Below are 19,487 nucleotides of genomic sequence, written 5' to 3'. Positions count from 1 at the left end.
TCCCAGGTACATTTGATTACTCTTACCTTCTCGGTTGCACCTTCTGCCTCCTCGCCGGTTCGTCAACAAACGTGAAACGTGAAAGCGAAAGGGTGTTGTATTTACAACAGTGTAACCGTACATTACCTCCAAGCCTGTAGGGGGAGCTCCATAATGGGCTTTTTGAGAAGTTACATTGTATTGCTTTAAACACATGCTATGCAACTTTTTCATGGTCATAAAATTGCTTGGCAATTATCAGTTTGCTTGGCTGACCCGTTCCGATGAAAACGGTGACATTTCCATCTCCATCTGGTGGCCCTAGCCCGAAACAGCGCTTGCAACTTTGCCTGTGGCGCCGCATGCTTTGTTTAGCTCTGGAAGTCTCGCGACACACGAGAGCCGAGAACTACTGCTTCACGGCAGGTCGTAAAGGGCTCATGTGCATCTGCATCGTTTCGCATACAATGATATAGTACAAGACAAACATGCACATATGGTTTACAATTCATTCTTTGCTTTTATACTGCTTTGATAATTACTTTTACTACATACCTTTGAAGACATCGCGAACCTCCGTCGTCCTCTCCAACTCTCTGCCAGTGTCTTGAAAAATAAACCGTAAATTGCCTCTGGTGGGTTTACGACAGTCTGGCTAGACTGTCGCCTATTTTCTACGGAGCTCCCCCTACAGCTTTGGGGTGTGTATTGCATGGTAAACAAACCCCGTATTACTGAGCCCAACTTTAAGTGAAGATGGATTAACGTGACAAATGTAAAAAAATAAAATGCTCGACAGGTTTTATGCCGAGAAATGCATACCCTGTGGCGGGAACGAGCATCGCTCAAACTCCTGCATATCGATTAGTGATGGGAAGTTTGGCTCTTTTCCAAGAGCCGGCTCTTTTGACTCGGCTCCCAAAGAAGAGCCGGCTCTTTCGACTCCCAAACGGCTCTTTATTTAGGATCTTTTGTAGCCTATATTTTACCTTAAAGGTAGGGTAGGAGATCCTGGATTTTGAGTCCAGCGAAGCTGCATTTTGAAAATACACAGGTAAAAAGTCCCAACCCTTTTCTTCACTTTCCCCCCGAAGGCACGCCTCTAGAGTACATGAACGTGCACGAGCACGAAGGTGGATGAGCGCTGTTCTGACAGCAAGCATCGATCGTTGCCGTATTTAGTATTTAGTATTTAGTATATGATAACTTTATGTTTAATAATGCTAGGTGCTAGCCAAGCTGGCTCTAGTTTAGCTTCCTGCCAAGCTTCTGGACGCGTAATTCGTTTACGGAGCAGGGTACGCGCACAGGGGGAAGGAGGGGGAGGGAGGAGCAGATTGCAGTTTGATAGACGCATCAGAATCCAATCATTGTGAACGGTCCGTTCACAATGATTGGATACTGTTTTTCCTAGATTGTACGTTCTAGAGGCCACTAAAACTTTTCATATTTGTGTCAAAACTTTTAATTAATTGGTTGCAATGGGGGTGTGAAGAGTATTTCAAGCAATATGTAAAAAAAATGTTCCTGAAAAAGATTCCCTACCCCACCTTTAACTTTGCAAAAAAAAAAAAATCATGGTTTGTGTTGAAAACCCTTTTGCTTTCAGTGTTTTCATGAGAGACCTTAATTGCCTAATTCTTTGCATTCATTCCGTGACAAAACCACTTTTATATTTGTTTATTTTAATTAAACTTTTTTATTGCATAAATAAACAATAAACTTCAAACACATCCACAGCCAAAACCAGAACCAAACTCCTTAATTCTCACGTGAATACTGCATGCTGGTCGCCATGCTGGCCAATCATAACAAAGCTCTGTGTAACCAGAGCTGGGACTGAGCACTGAAAGTGAAACCTAAGCAGCGAATGGAAAAAAAACTTGGAGTCGGCTCTCACTTGATGCGAGCCGGCTCTTCTGATTCACTACAAAGAGCCGGCTCTCAGAGCCGATGCTTGTGTGCATGACCCATCACTAATATCGATGAGAAAACAGATATAAATATGACCGGCGAGGCAACTTTCAATACACTATAAAGAATGGAAGATTAATTTTAGAAAACACGACTTTGACACTTTTATCTGAACTCGTTGGAGGCGAATGCTTTATAGTCACAATGTCTGATGAATAATGTTTCGTGGTTTGCAGTTACGGGTGACATTCCTCGCTTTTTCTACTTATATCTGTCTTAACTCTCTACTTCTCTGAGTTAGCAGGGGGTGCATATTTTGGCAAGGCAAATTCTGAGCCTGCCAAAATATGTATCCCCTTCTAACTCAAAGATATAGACAATTCAGAATGATATAACCTTTTGTACATAATCAGACATGTCCTCTGAGCTGTTGGTGTGACTTTCATATCACTTGGAGAATATTTGGGGAAAATAGACAGGGGTTGCAAATATCGGCAGGCTCAGAATTTGCCTTGCCAAAAATATGCATCCCCTCCCATATCACATAATTAGACAGTTAAAGTTGTTATCAAATTGTTCACATGATGATACATGCCCTCTGTGCTACTGGATATAATTTTTTGTCTGTATCATCTAATTTGGTGTTAAAATAGAAAGGATTCTAGTGAGACTTGAACAATAGTAGGTTTATTTAGAGTATCTGAAGAGGGGTACCCAAACGAAGAATCATGGTTGTGTTATTCTTTATCGATAGTTTATATCATGCATTACTATAATGGCCTTGCAGGTGCATAGTGATAAAATGCTTGCAGGAAAAAACAACAACAACAACAAAACATTAAGCCACAGTTAGGGAACATACAATGTATTATACACGTTCTACATATTAGTTACACTGTTTAATTTATGTATTATTAATGACTTTTTAGGCTACTGACAACCATTGTGCAATTTAAGGGAACGCAGTTATTTTCTCACTCAGACCATTTTCTATTTGCAACCATTCCAGCGTTTTATTACTAGTTCAAAAGTTTGGGTGTTACACAAGCAGGGCCGCTGACAGGTTTGGCTGGGCCCGGGACAAAATTCTCTGAATGGGTCCCCCCCGTAGCAACCCACCCACACCCACCTCTACTTTCCCAGTTTCTCATTTATTGCGGATAAACCAAAAGGATTATTTACCACTTTGCCTGGATATGGATATGGACTGAGTGGAGTTATGGCTTTCAGAATCCTACCACAATAAAACTCACGCTATTTTATTCATTTAGAGATCATAAACTGCACATTTCATCAACCATTTTTCACTTGACCAAGGGAATCATGTTAAGGGTACTTTTATTTATCGCCACACCCGCGTGTATTCCTTTTTTTTTTTTTTGCCCCCCCCCCTCCATTCCTGGGCCCGGGACAAAATACCCGTTTGTCCCCCCCTATCGGCGGCCCTGTACACAAGGCTTAAACTATTATTGTGTTGGTAGAAAAAGCGAGGAATGTCACCCGTAACTGCAAACCACGAAACAGAAAATTATTCATCAGACAGTGTGACTGTAAAGCATTCGCCTCCAACGAGTTCAGATTAAAGTGTCAAAGTCGTGTTTTCTAAAATTAATCTTCCATAAAACTCCACCTTTATAGAGCATTCATAGTGAAACAACACGATTATATTACGAATAAGTTTAAAAGTTGGGATATGCAGGAGTTTAAGCGATGCGCGTTCCCGCCACAGGGGATGCAATTCTCGGCATAACACCGGCCCAGAAGTGAAGCGACCCACCGGGAACTCTCGCGATTACCCACCCCGGGCCTGAATACTACTGATAAGCAGCTCACACCCAAACTTATATGGTCCCATAGACATGCAAGGTACAGCAGCGGAGGACAATATTACAATGTTCCCAGATTTTGGAAAATGAATCTTGATCCTCAGATATGACCGAAGAAAGCAGTTTCCCCCGTCGGTGCCAGAATTTGTGGGCTGAGTGTGGGCTCCACAACTTGAGTTGGTGGCCTGGGTATGCACAAGTGAAGACTGACGTAAAGTAAATAAGTCCGATTTGCAGAAATTATCCGCCATAACTAACCTGTACCCAGCGTCCTATCCAACAGTGATCGTGCTGATAATTTAGTGACAATTTATTGACAAACACATACTGACAACAAAATCCTAAACGATTCAAATTCCTAAACCTCTTCAAATCTAGGCTAAAAAACTACTTATTTAGGATTGCTTTTAATACCCAGTAGTATGATGACACTTTTATCTTATTCGATTTCATTGCTTTCACTGTTCTTTTATTGTTTTTACTTATTCTTCTCTTTGTTTATTACCTGCTGTAAAGCACTTCAGTACACCGAAAGGATTGTCTGTAAAGGGCTGTATAAATAAAGTCCATTTACATTTACATTCAAGTAACAACAATATTGTAGCGTTCAGTACCCAGCAGCTTGTGGCTTGGCTATTTGAGTATAAGGATTATTTAGAGTAATTATGAGTTTTATACTGAAATGAGAATCGCATAAGCATTCATAAACAATTAGTTATGACCATTTATCGTGAAGTAAAAGACGGACGCAATGAAACCCTCTGTTAGTTCTTCATCATCTTCAAATAACACATACAGGACATTAGATCAAGAAAACCGATCATATTGCCTTTGGCACAAGGATCCATGTACCCCAAACAGACATTTCAGAGCAAGCTGCCATTTAGTGAAAATTTTGGTTTGCACACAATTTAATTTGGTGGAACAACAGTAAAGATTCTACACCATCCATGTTGCTTTGCGTTTACTGTTACAATCCCTGGACTCACCACAATTGGACGATGCATATTCAGTTGTTTTATTTCAAGATAAACCTGAGATGTTACAGCTTGATTTTTTTTTTCCAGGCACGGACTTCTCCAATGAAAAACAATATTCTTCAATAATTCATGTCAACTTTACGTTGCCAGATCAGCTCTATAGGTGGGGGCCTTTTTTTGTGCAGTCCTGAATATGCCATGTCGGAAATTTCTTTCGGGAAAAATCCCAAAAGAAATTTGGAAAGCTCTTTCCTCTGGGGCAAGATGTAAAAAAAATGACCTCAGTGTCTCCTGTCAATAGGAAGAAAAGTGCACTTTTTCATTTACTGTAGAGGTTAATGACTGCCATCATCGTTGTCCTTTACCCAACATCGACACCATATCATCAATGATTGCTGAAATTTGTTCCATTCCAACAGTCGTCTCTCTGTGTTTCATTGGACCTGCGCCAATGTAAAGCATTATCTCCTTGTCCAAAGTAGATTCTTGATTAATCACTGACTATCACCTTCAGCACCTGAGAAGAGAACTGACCCTGGTACAGGTTTGTATGCAGGAAGAGCACCTGCGTGATGGGACTTCAGTTGCAGGCACTGCAGAAACAGCAGCTGGACAGACAGAGCTGGTGTGTCATCATGCCTCACACAGAGGCTAACGAAGGCTTTGGTGATAGGGGTATAAAGACTCGAGTGGTGTTGCAGGAAATGAAGAGTTATTGAGGTAACAAATAGACAAAATGCCAAGGTGGGTTTTAACTTTCAAACAGCACCATGTCAGTGTCTCTGTAGATTCAAATTCTGCCAAGACAAATACCTCTTATCATCTCTTATCTTCAAATTAATATGTATTAAATAATGGAATAAAATACTTTCCCATCGCCAATATGCAATATACATATATGTATATGTAAGGGGAAAATCAATTCACATATATATTGTATGAGTGTTACTCTGTATCACCCGGTAATAACTCATTTAAGACACTTGTTTTTCTCTTTTCTCCCTCTTTCAATGAGGGTATTGTGCTCTTATGATTTAACAACTTTAAGGGGTTTGACAGGGAAGATGGCACGATACCGAGGCGCCTTGGCTGTAGAAAGGGAGGAAAGATAGATAACAAAGTCTTGAACATATCAAAGGAGTGACTACGTATTAACCTGTATATTAACTGACTTGTTTTCATCTAAGAGTCAGAGCAAATCTGAACTCTGTTCTGTGTTGTTCTCTCTTGCAAGATATTATTAAAAGCATCTTATCTCCTCAGAAAATAACTGACTCTGTGCCTTACTAAAATTTCCGCCACATATATATAAAATAACATGGTTACTTTCACTGCACACTCACATAACTGGTTAAGTCAGTGTGACCCAACAGACTGTTAGGTCTGTCCTGTTAGGTAGGTTTCACGTAATTGCAGTAATGTATTGTTCAACAAGGGTGAGGCCTGACATTTAGAAAAGTATCTACAGTATCAATTACATCTTTGACATCACTACTCATGAGACACACACACACACACACTAGGTCTTGGGGGGTGCCAGCACTGAGTGGTATCTGGTGGGCGGGGCTCTTTGGGTATGTAGGCTGCCTGGAGGGCCTCTCCCCGCTGCTTCACCCACCTGTGGGCACGCCTTGACTATCTTGGTTATCATATGGGACCATATTTGTTCACACTCACTCTCACACACACACTAGCCCAGTAGCATGCTCCCTAAGCAGTTGTTGTGTTGTCCTGTGGTTGAAGGTCATCTGTATCCACAGTTATATTACATGTGATTGCTGCTGCTTGTGCTTTTCTGTTGGTTTGTTTGTGTGTTTGTTCTCTGCTTGTCTGCCTACAAGTGCTCCTGGTGGCTGCCCCACAAAGCCGTGCATTGTCTTCAGTTTTGTTTTTACAGGTGTAGGAGCTGGTTGTCTGATTTTTCATTGTTTTCTATGTTTGTCTCTTCATATTTCTGTTCCTTTTTCCCCACTCTCTCTCTGTCCCCCGGTCCGGTTCGGCACTATCACATGTTAAGTATTGTAATGACAATATTAATATTGTAATAAGTAATAACAAAAATAAATAAATAAATAAGGAATTGATGGGCATCAAGGGCATAGCAAATGTGTTTGGCATAAACGGTAATCAGATTACAATTCTGCTGCCATAATGCTGGACAGGACAAGGGGTTAAAAAAAAAAGAAAAAAAAAAAAAAAGAAAAGTATCTACAATCATGAGAAAAGACACCCAGTAAGTCGTATAACTTGATTGGTTGGGGCCCCTGCTGTTGCTTAAAAATTTGACTAGTTTTCCAACATTCCACCACAACTTTCTTAAACAACAATGTATGTAGTCTTGCTTGAACTGTGTTAGGGTTATTAAATTAAATTGTTTTGTGTCAAATCTCTGACTTGTTAATGGTGTTAACAAGAACAACATACAGCTCGACCGGCTAGCATGCTACCGAGCAGACAGAGCCCTCATTGAAGGAGGTAAGACCCGGGATCAGGGATGCTTGGTGTCAGGGCACTGTGGTGGTTTGCAGACATTGTTTACCCCTTGCGAGTTTATGATCATCAAGTGTCGGCCTTTCTATCTACCGAGGGAGTTTTCTGCCATCCTGCTTGTTGCAGTCTACATCCCTCCCAGCTGCAACAACAACGATAGAGACAAGGCACTGAGTGAACTGTACTGTAGTGATCAGCCATCAACAGACAGCCCATCCAGAGGGGCTTCTGATCGTGGCTGGAGATTTCAACTATAAAAATCTCAAAACAGAGCTTCCTCAGTGGTACTGTGGAGGAATTAAAATCTTTCTCAAGTCAAATAAATGAACAAAGTCCGTTATGTGCCCTGGTAGTTGATTTATTAAAATACGTGCTCATTCAGAACACGGAGAGATCTCTGCCGCTGCGGCACATCACACAAGCTTTTATACAGTGGTACAAACAAGTTACGCAGAAGGGAGTTATTTCCTATCTGGCCGCGAGGGTCTCCTTACAATAAGGCCTGCGCATCCCATGCATGAAACTGACAGCTAAGGATGCAGATGTTCGCAGATTTTGCAAGTTGCAAGGCAGATTTTATTCTATTAATATCATGTTTTTGCAAAGCAGCATGGGTATATAAGATTACCTGTAACTATGAGTAAATAAGACTACCTGTAACATAAGTATATAGAGTATATAAGATAAGTATATACTGTACTGATCAGCCATCAACAGACAGCCCATCCAGAGGGGCTTCTGATCGTGGCTGAAGATTTCAACTATAAAAATCTCAAAACAGAACTTCCTCAGTGGTACCAACACATTGACTTTCCATCACAGGGAAACAACACACTGGAGCTGGTTTGCACAACACAGAAGAGCATACAAAGCCCCCAGTCCGTTCCATCTTTCAGCTCTGCCACCCCTATGTCAGCAGCCCTACTTTCTTCAGCATCCTGTCCACATTAGGAATCAGTTTTTCTTTGAAGTCCCACAGTCGTTTGTCCACGTAAAGCTGATCCATAGTTGAGTTACGACCAGATTTAGAAACGTTAATGATCCGACAGAGTTCTTGAGGAACTTTGTACCGGTCTCCAGACTTAATGAGCACCTCATGCACTGAAGTCTGCTCCACCAACCTTTGATGCAGACACAAAGGTGAAAAGCATTTTGAAAAAAAAGTTGATTAAATTTTTAGACCGAGGGGGTGATAGATGTATTAGAAACTGTATTTGTTTTAAAATTCAAATAAACCAAATGTGAATAAGCAACTCTTCCGCCTACCTTGGCCGAATTATCATTTTGTGAGGATGGTATTCATTTCTGTTCGGCTCTTCCTTGTGGATGTGCTCCAGAATATTAATACCTGGCACCCCACTCCACTGAGGCAGGTGAAACTTCCCACTTGGCTCAAATTTCTTCCTGGGAAAGATGTGGTTCTCGATGAGGAACTCTCCAACCTACAGAATACGATTACAAAATTTTGAGTATGATGTCACCTTTGTCTTTTACAAATGCATTCCAAGAATAACCTACGTTTGGATGCTGTTGTTGCAGCATGTTCATCAGAGACATCAGGTTATCGTGTTGGTATGGCATTATGATCTCATCTATGTCATGCAACAGAACGTAGCGCGAACGCTGCATGGATCTGTAAATGCACTCGTTAAGTGTCGTGAGCTGGCCAAAGTAGTGCACATCCCCTCCATGTTCTGAGTGAAGCCAGCCATGAGATGGATTCAGATGCTCACTGATGGGCCATGGAACTATTTCCACAAAGCCCTCCTGGCTGTAACTCTGCAAAACACGAGTGAGGTCTATGCCCGAGCTGGTGTTATAGATCACCACTCTGTCCACTCCAAGCAACCTTGAACAAAAAGATCAGTTAATTAATTTTGATCATAACATGTTTTACTCATCTAACTTTTGATCATTTAGTGGTTCATAGCCATATGGATATAGATTATTATTATTTTATATCTAAATTAGATTTATATTTAAAACTTTTATCCATATTTCAGAAACGAGACATGTTTTCCAGTTAAAGCACTAAAAAGGGGAAATACCAGCTCTCAACAGCTCACTGACATTGGACACGGATGATGATTTTCATGTACCCAACTTTCTCTTTCAAATAATGCAAAGGTGTTACTTCCAGAATAAAATGAAATTGTACTTATTAAACTTGAAGCATCAGCAAGGATTCAACGTTGCTGTCCTAGTCAGTTTATCCGTCTACATATCGGCTGTCTATCAGTAGCTAAACACCAACTGTTGCCCCTCGAGATATAATTCACAGATAATCTACAGCCAATGCAATGGAGGCCATGCTATATAGCAGCTTAGTTTGACATGTTAACGTAACTATTTTCTTTCCAAGTGTGTCAGTTTTCCAGTACAGTCTAAGCTCTTGATGACAATAATACTAAGATGCTAATGTGCTAACCATGAAAAAACCTAGGGCTCGCCAGAGTTTAGTAGTAAACATCTGGTGGGGACCATGAACGCTCATTTCAAAACTAATTATTCAGTAGCTTGTGACAGATCTCACTAAAAATGATTGTAACACCCTCAGGGCGGCTAACTTCTGAGCTCAGCTTGGGGTGATGGAGAAAAAATAAAATAAAAAAATTGGGTAGGAAGTTGGGGGGCTGAGGTGACTCAATAGCCCTTCAAGTCCTTTAATGCTAAGTTATGTTTAGGTAAAAATTCTGTACATCTGGTGAAGCAGCACTTTCTGCAGCATCAGGTGAAAACAGTAATCAGCTTTTGCTTTCTCTCCTTCTCAGGGTGGCAAAATACACACATGCCAGAAATAGACAGCATGTAATTCCAGGTTGCATGAAGCAGATGTTGCTTGTATGAAGAAGAAGAACCAAAAACTGCCTACTTTTTGTGCAAATGAGTCCTTTTATCATTTCTAAGGGGTTTCAAACAGGACTGCAATAGATCTGTTTCTGATATTTCTTGCATCATGCCATCCAAGGCTGTTCAGAAAGCTTTCTGAGTGGCAGCCCCGGATGCCCAGTCCAAACAACGCCTTACAGCACATCACTACATGGCAACAGCTGACTGGCACAGCTCAGATAAGTAGGCTTCACAGTTATGCAGCGCAATGCTCTGATAACTGGTATCAGTCTTAGTCCTACAGTTACTTATCTCACCATCTTCCTGGCTGTTCTCTGTACTCATCCTATCTTTGTGCAATCTCATTAGATGTTAGCCATCAGTTTTTAACCACATGGGAAAATTGCGTGAGTCTCACAGTGAGTGCATTAAAGTTAGCAGCCCTAGCCACCCTGCATAGGAAAATACTGGTCATTAAGGCAAATCTCTATAGTCACCTCCTTTGCAGGACCTTACCGGAAGCAGAAATAGAAACGCCACCATGATGTCATGCAATGCAAACGCACTTCAATATACATGCTCTCTGGAAAACTTAAATATTTGTACTTTGGTTTAAAGTGTTGCTTTGCTGACCTGTACATCTCCAGAGCCTGCGTATACTGAAGCACATTGTTGTAGTCCCCATACAGGTTTGAGATGCAGACAGTTAAGTCAAAACTTCTCTCCTCTGATTCGCTGGTCTTTTTGTTTCTAATGGGAAGCCAGGTCTGGTTAAATGCTTTCTCTGGGGTGGGCTGAGTCAGAAGAGTGACATGTGTTGCATTGCAGCTCTGAGGAATCTGACACTGGACGTCTGTGGTGCTGTAGGGGAATCCAAAGTGATCTGAATGTGGTAAGATCCTTGCAGGAGTTGTTGTACTTAACTGGTCTGAACAGCAAAAAAGGCAGTGAAGAAGTTGGATGGAGTCTCTCTTGAATATGCCAATGATGCGTACATCGAAATCCTTCACTCTCTGGTCCATGTAGGCCGACACCAGTAAGTGCGCTGTGTTTTGGAGTGGGGTGATGGACTCCTCAGAGACCAATGATGGGCAAGGAGCTGGAGCTCCTAAAGGCTTTGGGATGGGCCTGTTCATACTGGGTGTTCTCACAGCTAAGATGAGCATGAGGATGAGTGAAGTGGTGATGAGGAAGAAAAGCTTATTTTTGAAGCCACTGGCTCTTTCCATTTCAACCTGAAAAAGGGAGAGATTAAACATTAGATGGAACAAATGAATGACACTAAAGCAGAACTATAGGGTTCATGCAATATCCTTAAATGAAGATCAGTTCTAGCAAAAGTTTGTCTCAACTCAGCAGAGGGTTAGCAGCACAGCCATTGCAACCTCTCTTTATACATCATAGAATCATAGAACTGTGCACACCCCTGTGCAGTATTATTATAATATCGTAAGTAAATCATTTTTAAGTTCAGATTACTTCTAACTGTAAGTACTTGAGTATATACATTACAACAGTAAGCGGAGTAATCATTATTACATTTATAATTACAACTGTTCCCATGACACGGTCCAAGCAGCTTAACTCGATACACAATCCTCTATGTCACTTAAAAAAACAAAAACATACATGCCCTTCACAATATTGCCCTCTCAGATAATTAATTTACAAAAAAAATGGCAAAATCTTGCTCGTTCCATAAAAATGTTGTCATCATCGCTCGGACACACTTGGATTGGTTGGACACACTATTTGCTTGGATTAACAAATGCCCACCAACCTTAATAAGCTGAAGCAAAGCTACAAAAAGAGAGTCAAAATTCCTCTACAGTGTGAGAAACTGATGATGTCTGACAAAACAGTTACTACTAAAGATGGTTCCAGCAGATATTAAACCACGGGCTGGATGTTTTCCACACTTCTACATTTTGGCTTAGTTTTTTGTTCATCTAATAATGACACGTTACGTCATAAATTGCTAAACTGAGGTTTGCCTGAAAATGAGGCCTGATAAGTTATTAGTATTTCTTTTTTCTATGATGTTCCGATAAGTAAAACTTTAAAAGGAAAAGAGTCTTACTCACACGACTTGATCTGAAACTAGTTCTGCTTGTTTTAAAATATGTTTTATCTCCACCATCTTAGTGTAGGGTGTTAGCACTAAAGGTTTCTGTGGTAACAAAGACAAATTGCTGTTGGTAAATGAGTTCACATTTTTTTCTGATATTAATTAAATGGTTTGCTAGAAAGCCAAATTAACAGTGACCTTATCATTAATCCATATCGGCTGACATTTCTTACTCCCTATGTCAGTTTGGAAAATTCTATTGTTGCGCCAATAGAGGTATTGGTCATAACCAAGACCAGACCTGTGTGGGATTTTTAATAACACTGAAGTGCAGCATGTAACACTATGCAGGCTTAAACAAAAATGACAGATGTGACAAAAACTGTAATATTTGACTCAAATGTCTGCAAGCTCACTTTCCATCTCTGTGAAGATACTCTATGCCTGTGCTGACCCAATATACCCTACTGTTTTTTTTTTTTTTTACCTCCTTTCCTCCTTTGTCTATGAGTGTGTTCAGTGTCGTCCTGTCAGTCTTTCAGAAAAGAGGTGGCAAAATCCCTGTAGATTTTCCATATTTCCCTTGGTCTTTCCATCCCCTCAAGTGGTGCTGAGCCCCAGTCTGTCTTTCTGCTGCTATCTGGTTGGCATTACTTCATGGTAAGGAATATGAATAAAGAAAAAAAAAAAAATAAATCAGTGTTGTGGCACTACTCTGCTAAATCAGCTGACTAAATCAGCTTATGCCTCATGGTGGGGGAAGCTGAACCTTTGGCTCGACCCCCCCCCCCCCCCCCCCCAAAAAAAAGCCATATGGGTTGCTTTTCCCCATGGCCTTCATTTAAAATCTATTAACGCAATTCTTTAGCTGAAAGATCACCATTTTTTTTTTTTTTTAACCCGATCACCATTTTCTTTAACAGTAAACACAAAATTTGAGAGCCTTGCGGGTTTAAATTCAGGGAATGAACATGATCATTTCTCCCTCTGCTCTGTGTGTAGGCTGTAACTCCGAGGAGATAGGAGCTGTTAATGATTCCTTTTTATTTAGTGCCCTGTTTCATGACAAACAGACCATTATAGCTGACAGTGTAATATATATATATATAAATATATTTTTATAAAATATCTTTTTATATATCTCTATATATAAATAGTTTGCACCGCGTCCGGTCTGAACGCACCGTAACCCCAATGCGGGGACCATTTTTAAGTATTGTAGGGGGCGACAATGAGCCATTTTGCTCCGCCCACACACGATATCCTTTGCATACATACGAGGTCAACAGGGTGGACGTGTGTGCCAAGTTTCAGTTCTTTTTCAGTTATTCACAGAGACAGTTAGGGCTTTAAAGAACTGGTTTTACAGGTCAGTGCTGTATTCTTTGTTTTGTTTTAGTCACAGAGACAGTTAGGGCTTTAAAGTAACTTATCAACATTCTTCCTCTGAGGACACTGTCAGTACTAATATATATATGTATATATATATACTCCTGTTAGATCTATATTACACAAGTTTACTTATGTTGGGATAGCTAAGTACGAGAGGCAAACGTATGCCACCCTGTCTCTTTTTCAGATTTTGTTCTGTTCCATTAAAATCTCTTTGAAGAGTTCATGTTGATTTGCTCTTCATTTGAGGAATGTGGGAATGAGTTTTGCTGCAGGTTTTCCCCTCCCAGGCTTACTTCATGTTCAGAGTCCAGTCACAGTAAATTAGACTTAGAAAAAAAAAAAAAAGACTGCAGTGCTTTTTGGTGTGTTAGAAAAGACGTAAATGCAACACAATTCATCATAATTAGAGTTTCATTGTTGGAAACTGTTACCACATTTCCCCCCAAAAATCATTTTCATACCACATTGGACATTATTTGTACCAAATAGCCAATGTCCAGATCTCTTCATTCCTTCCATTTACTTATTTGGTTATTTAAGAAAAAAAAAGAAAATAAAAGATATTATCACAGAAATGTGTTTCAAGCCCTAAACTTAAAGAGAACTGACCATGGGGCATGATGCATGGAGAAGCCGGGGGACCCAAACGTAGGACTAAAAGGTGGAAGGTGGGCAGGTCAGAACTAAGACCAACAGCACACTGCCATGGGCATGGAAGTCTAATGTGAGTCGGTGTGTAAACAAAGCACAGAGAACAAGTTGTGACATGGTGGAGAAAGAAATTAAAATTAGGAATATGCTATTACGGGCAATGAAGAAAATCTCACTTTGAATTTAAAAAAAAAAAAAAACAACCTAAAACAATAAGATCACTGCTAAAATGAAGGAACAAGAACTTAACAGAATGTTTTAAAATGAACCCCCCCCCCCACAAAAAAAAAGTGTAGATAGCAAAAAGAAGCAAACAGGTACTTACACCACGCTCAAGACAATCCAGACTCTATTCATGAGTCGCTTCAAGATGGTGGAATGAGCGCTTCCAGAACAGGTGTGTCCCTATCTATCTATCCCTATTGCACTATTTCCTTCTACCCCCCCCCTCCCTCCCCTTTTTTTTTGTACTTCCGTTTACACTTCTACACTGTCACCTGCCTAGTGCATTTTTACTTCTATGTAGCTTATTGTTAGCTTTGATGTTAGGTGCATTGTTACATTCTTATTTGTGAGTCGCTTTGGATAAATGCATCTGTCAAATGTATAAACAGAAACATCTGTTTTTTTTTAAATAGTCTCTCTCTGGTCATTTCAAACTATCAAATCAAATCAAATTTTTCTCCATAAGTTTAATGAGCATGACTTCATAGCCCATTGCAAAATTTGCTGGATGACTAACTTCTGGCCCTTCAGGGGAGAAAAGCTCAGGAACTTGTTGCTCGTAGGAAACTCCCAACAGGTGTATTATTATTCCGCATGGTGCAGTTCATGAATAAATGGATAAAAACCACAGCAATCTGCCCAATGTTGATGCAGATCATTGTACACTTTCACCGCACACCATCCCCAGCAAAGCATCTCAACAGACTAATCCTTCAACTAATTGTAAACCAGCTATAATCTCTGTTTGAATAGAAAACACACGAACCCCGACACCAGTACAAATAAGATACTAGAGCAAGTGCTCAACGGAGGAAGTAGCCTACAACAGGGACGTTTTGCAACAAAAACGGATTCACCGAGTCAAACTCCAAAGAGCGACAGTGTAACCAATATCACATTTCAGAGAGTGAATGGCAGCATATTCAAATCATCCCCTCAGCCTCGCTGGCGTGTTTTTCAGATGGACCGCATTTCAGCCAAGCACCTTGAGGGAAAAAGAAAAACTATACTTGGTCCCTATTAAAAATATTCCTATTCCTATTGTTTCAGAGACACGAAACTACTGTCAGACTCCACGATCTTGACACATATCCCAGATATCTAAAACCCCGAACTAACAATCCAATGTCTACTTTTAACAATTGCCTTGATACACAATATGACTGCTGTGTGACGTCTGCTACTTCACTCACTGGCTCCCTATTAACTACCACCTGCCCAGGCATTTCTATATGTCTGTCTGGCGGGGCAAATTTCACTTTTGTCATATCTGTGAAACATAATGGTCTCTCACTTACCACGCTTGATTTTTATTTCCTCCCCAATTCTTGCTTCCGGCTTTATATTTTCGGCATAACGAACAGCAACCGGGAAGTGCATGCGTGCTCCAAGAGCGCACAGCTGTATAAACAGCCTTTGTCTCTCATAGCAACAATCCCAGAGACGTATTACGGATTCAAATCGGTGCAGCATTCTTTGCAGGTTTCATGAATGGACATAGGCTATCTGGAGTTATTGTCGTTTACAAACATTTAGAGCTATTCCACTGCGAGAAACATTCTTTATACGCTTCGTCTGGACATTACAGTAAAAATGACCTTAGTTGTCATTATATACACAAGGCTATCTACAGCATTGGATTTGTTTGAGAACGCATCATCTGGCAGTGCACCCATCACGGATGAGGAAGGAAGTCAAAACAGCAAACTGATTGGAGGAAAAAAGTAGGCTACCTCAAAGCTTTTATCAGGTGAGATGATAGTTAATTCGGGTATCAAAATATTAGGACGTCTTTTATATGCAAAACATATATGATCACTATGTTTGTCCTATGTGTTAGGGTGATTTATATTATAAATTGTTAGCAGATAAACACGGTGTCAAAGCCTGCACACCAAAAAGAAGTCATATTCTTTTGATACCCGAGCGTAATAAGCACATTCATCATTCCAGCAGGAAATGTCCAGATGAAGTTTATAAAGAAGGTTTCTCTCAGTGGAATAGCTAACCTATGTCTATTAGTGAAACCTGTGTAGTGGACCAATAGGTCTTAAACATAACTCAAGTCAACCTGTAAGCACCTCCTTTAGCTCCTCCCCATTCCTGTATATAGGGTAGGGCTGGGCGGTTCTGGAAAAAATGAGTATCACGTTTTTTTTTATAAAAAATGATATCACGGTTTTCTGCAAACTCAAATCCAAAGTCAATTTCTGCTATTATTCAGTTTGCTTAACAAAAATATTTAACATAAAATACAGCATGACTAATACGGCCAAGGCTGTTTTAGTAATGTGCAATGTGCACAATGTCCATGGCTATAACCTCCATGAAGTTTACCTAGAACAGATATTCACACATTCTGTTAGCCAGAACACCTATAAAATAAAAAATAAAAAAGCACAGAAGACCCATTTACTTCTAAAATGAACTGCAATGAACTATATGAAGTTCACCTACAACAGGCATTTACACACACTGTGTTATCCAGAACACTGTAATAAAAACAGAGAAGACCCATTGACTGAACTATTACCAACAATTCTGACAAAAATGGGGAAATTATTCAGAACTATTAATTTGAGCGACAGTGCCGCAGACATCGCCGCAGGAGGAGAGAAAGGAGGCCTCTGATTGGTCAACTCTACATCCGCTCTACACTATGCGTATTTCCGGTTTGCTAACCGGCTAACCGTGACGATTCTTTCGCCTCTGCCAGCTCCATTAGTAGCAATATTTCTTCTATTTCTAGATCGATCAGCTGCATCTCAATCAAAGTGCGCATTCGTCCAGTCGCCATTGTTGTTGAATGACCTCCGTAACCGTAACTCCCACAATCCTAGCTTGTTCGTGATTGTCCCTCTTGTGTTGTGGCGTGGGATTTACATAGCGCAGACAGCGCTTAAAAAGTAGGCATAAATAAAAAAAAAAACGCGTCGTGTCTGCGACAAGCTCACTGCGACACACTGCTGCGAGAGTATAATACACGGCCCTTTACGCGGCTCGTTATGAAAAAAAAACCCCCAGAACAAAACCGTCTCTCATCAAAAAGCGAACCTTGTGTAAATGTGAACCGAGATCACGGTTTTTTAACGGTATACCGCCCAGCCCTAGCCCAGGGTCCTGCCGCAAGCCTCGGGGAAAAATGTCGAAATGAAGACTGGATCAATGCACCGAGCATTTTCCAAGGAGCCGCGGAGGGATAGTGCTGCATATCAAAACAAAAACAACACAACTTTGAAAGGCTTCATCAGCTATATTATAGTCTATAGGTCTTTAAAGAAGGCGAAGAGAATCAAAGTGAACAAACGTGACAGACATTTTACTGAGGAAATGATCCCGTTTAGAGTGTGGGCTTATATGAACCTTTTTTAACAATTGATGATAGGATAAAATTTTTTTGAAAAAAGTAAATTTGTTTACAATAATAGCTACTTTACATTCTCACATTTGTTCTGTGTGTCATGTGTGGGTGGTGGCGAGGAAGGAGGACCCAGGTGCAGACAGACAGACAGACAGACTGAGAGCCAGCCCAGGAGGCAAGCTGTTCATTCTAAATAAAGGCGCGGCGAAGCTGCGAATACACAAAACTAAAACATGGAAAACAAAATCAAAACGCTGAATAACTAGAAGTGACAGACTGCCCAAACTAGAAATAGAATAGAGCTTACGGTGAGGATCTGGCAAAGAGTGAAGGAATCCTGGAGTTTAAATAAAGAGGAGGATGATTGGTGAATGAGTGCAGCTGAGGAGTGAGCTAGTGATGGGTCATGCGCACAAGCGTCGGCTCTGAGAGCCGGCTCTTTGTAGTGAATCAGAAGAGCCGGCTCGCCTCGAGTGAGAGCTGACTCCAAGTTTTTTTTCCATTCGCTGCTTAGGTTTCACTTCCAGTGCTCAGTCCCAGCTCTGGTTACGACAGAGATTTGTTATGATTGGCCACCATGGCGACCAGCATGCGGTATTCACGTGAAAATTAAGGAGTTCTGGTTTTGGTTCTGTTCTGTGGATTTTTTTTAATTTTTTTGGTTAATTTGTGCAATAAAAAAGTTTAATTGAGGACATTATTAATGTTAGCTTGAGTTTGGTTCTGTTCTGTGGATGTGTTTGAAGTTTATTGTTAATTTATGCAATAAAAAAGTTTAATTGAAATAAACAAATGTAAAAGTGGTTTTGTCACAGAATAAATGCAAATAATTAGGTAATTATAAGGTCTCTCATAAAAACACTGAAAGCAAAAGGGTTTTCAACACATAAACCATGATTTTTTTTTTGCAAAGTTAAGGTAAAATATAGGTTACAAAAGATCCTAAATAAAGAGCCCTTCGCGAGTCGAAAGAGCCGGCTCTTCTTTGGGAGCCGAGTCAAAAGAGCCGAACTTCCCATCACTAGAGTGAGCACAGGTGAAGGAAGTGGCGCTGATGACTGAACTGAAGAGAGACTGAGGAAACAAGTGAGGAAGTGACAGAACCCACACAAGAAACAGAATAGAAAGACAAACATCAAAACAACACGGATCATGACACCGTGCCCATGACAATTAAAATTTGTTGTTCAAATGTTTTTTTTTAAAGATAGCTGATGAGGACAGCCAGAAATGCCACACAGGCTGCAAGGCAGTTGTGTAGCTCAGCCCCACTGGGGGTCGACTCTGAGGTCCACGAAGCTGGCTTAGCGGAAAGCCTGGCTTTCCTCGCTTGTTCTGGCTAATCTTAGAGAGAGTTCCGTTCCACGAACGTGGCTTATTTGAATGCCCGCTGAGTAACCATGGTAATTTATGCTGCTGAACTAGCCTGGTCCCGCGCAGTGTTGTTTTTGACAACCATCTTAGATTTAGTCTTAGTCTTAGTCTTTTGGACTAAAATGCTTATTAGTTTTAGTCACATTTTAGTCACTTCTATATGTGATAGTTTTAGTCCAGTTTTAGTCGACAAAAACTCAAAAGGGTTTTAGTCTAGTTTTAGTCGACGAAAAGAAAAAACTAAGTATAGTCTTTTAACAAATTAATTTAGGTCAATAAGTAGTGGAGATTGCTGTTGGGCAGTGTGTCACACATAAGTTGTGAAAATAGCAGCAGATCTATAAGTTCAACACATTGTAAGCTTGCAGATCTGCTATTTTCACAAATAATAACAA

General features: G+C 40.4%; 1 protein-coding gene across 3 annotated transcripts; it reads right to left on the bottom strand.

Annotated features, from left to right (window-relative positions):
• Window positions 1–7,526: 7,526 nt before the first annotated feature.
• LOC142366628 (uncharacterized) lies at window positions 7,527–14,541 on the bottom strand. Of its 3 annotated transcripts, XM_075448583.1 has the most exons (6): window positions 14,458–14,532; window positions 14,091–14,200; window positions 10,652–11,253; window positions 8,708–9,038; window positions 8,456–8,631; window positions 7,527–8,310 (listed from the first exon to the last, which is right to left on the bottom strand). In XM_075448583.1, the coding sequence occupies exons 2-6, from the start codon at window positions 14,091–14,093 to the stop codon at window positions 8,097–8,099; spliced, it is 1,326 nt and encodes a 441-aa protein (XP_075304698.1). In that variant the 5' UTR covers window positions 14,094–14,200; window positions 14,458–14,532; the 3' UTR covers window positions 7,527–8,096. The 3 variants fall into 3 exon arrangements, with proteins under 3 accessions (XP_075304698.1, XP_075304699.1, XP_075304700.1); XM_075448584.1 differs by lacking the exon at window positions 14,091–14,200 and having other exon boundaries at window positions 14,458–14,541; XM_075448585.1 differs by lacking the exons at window positions 14,091–14,200; window positions 14,458–14,532 and adding an exon at window positions 12,574–12,662.
• Window positions 14,542–19,487: the final 4,946 nt, after the last annotated feature.

This window comes from Odontesthes bonariensis, chromosome 17, assembly GCF_027942865.1.
Source record: "Odontesthes bonariensis isolate fOdoBon6 chromosome 17, fOdoBon6.hap1, whole genome shotgun sequence".
In the NCBI taxonomy this organism is placed as follows: Eukaryota; Metazoa; Chordata; class Actinopteri; order Atheriniformes; family Atherinopsidae; genus Odontesthes; species Odontesthes bonariensis.
This window is presented reverse-complemented; position numbering and strand designations above follow the sequence as displayed.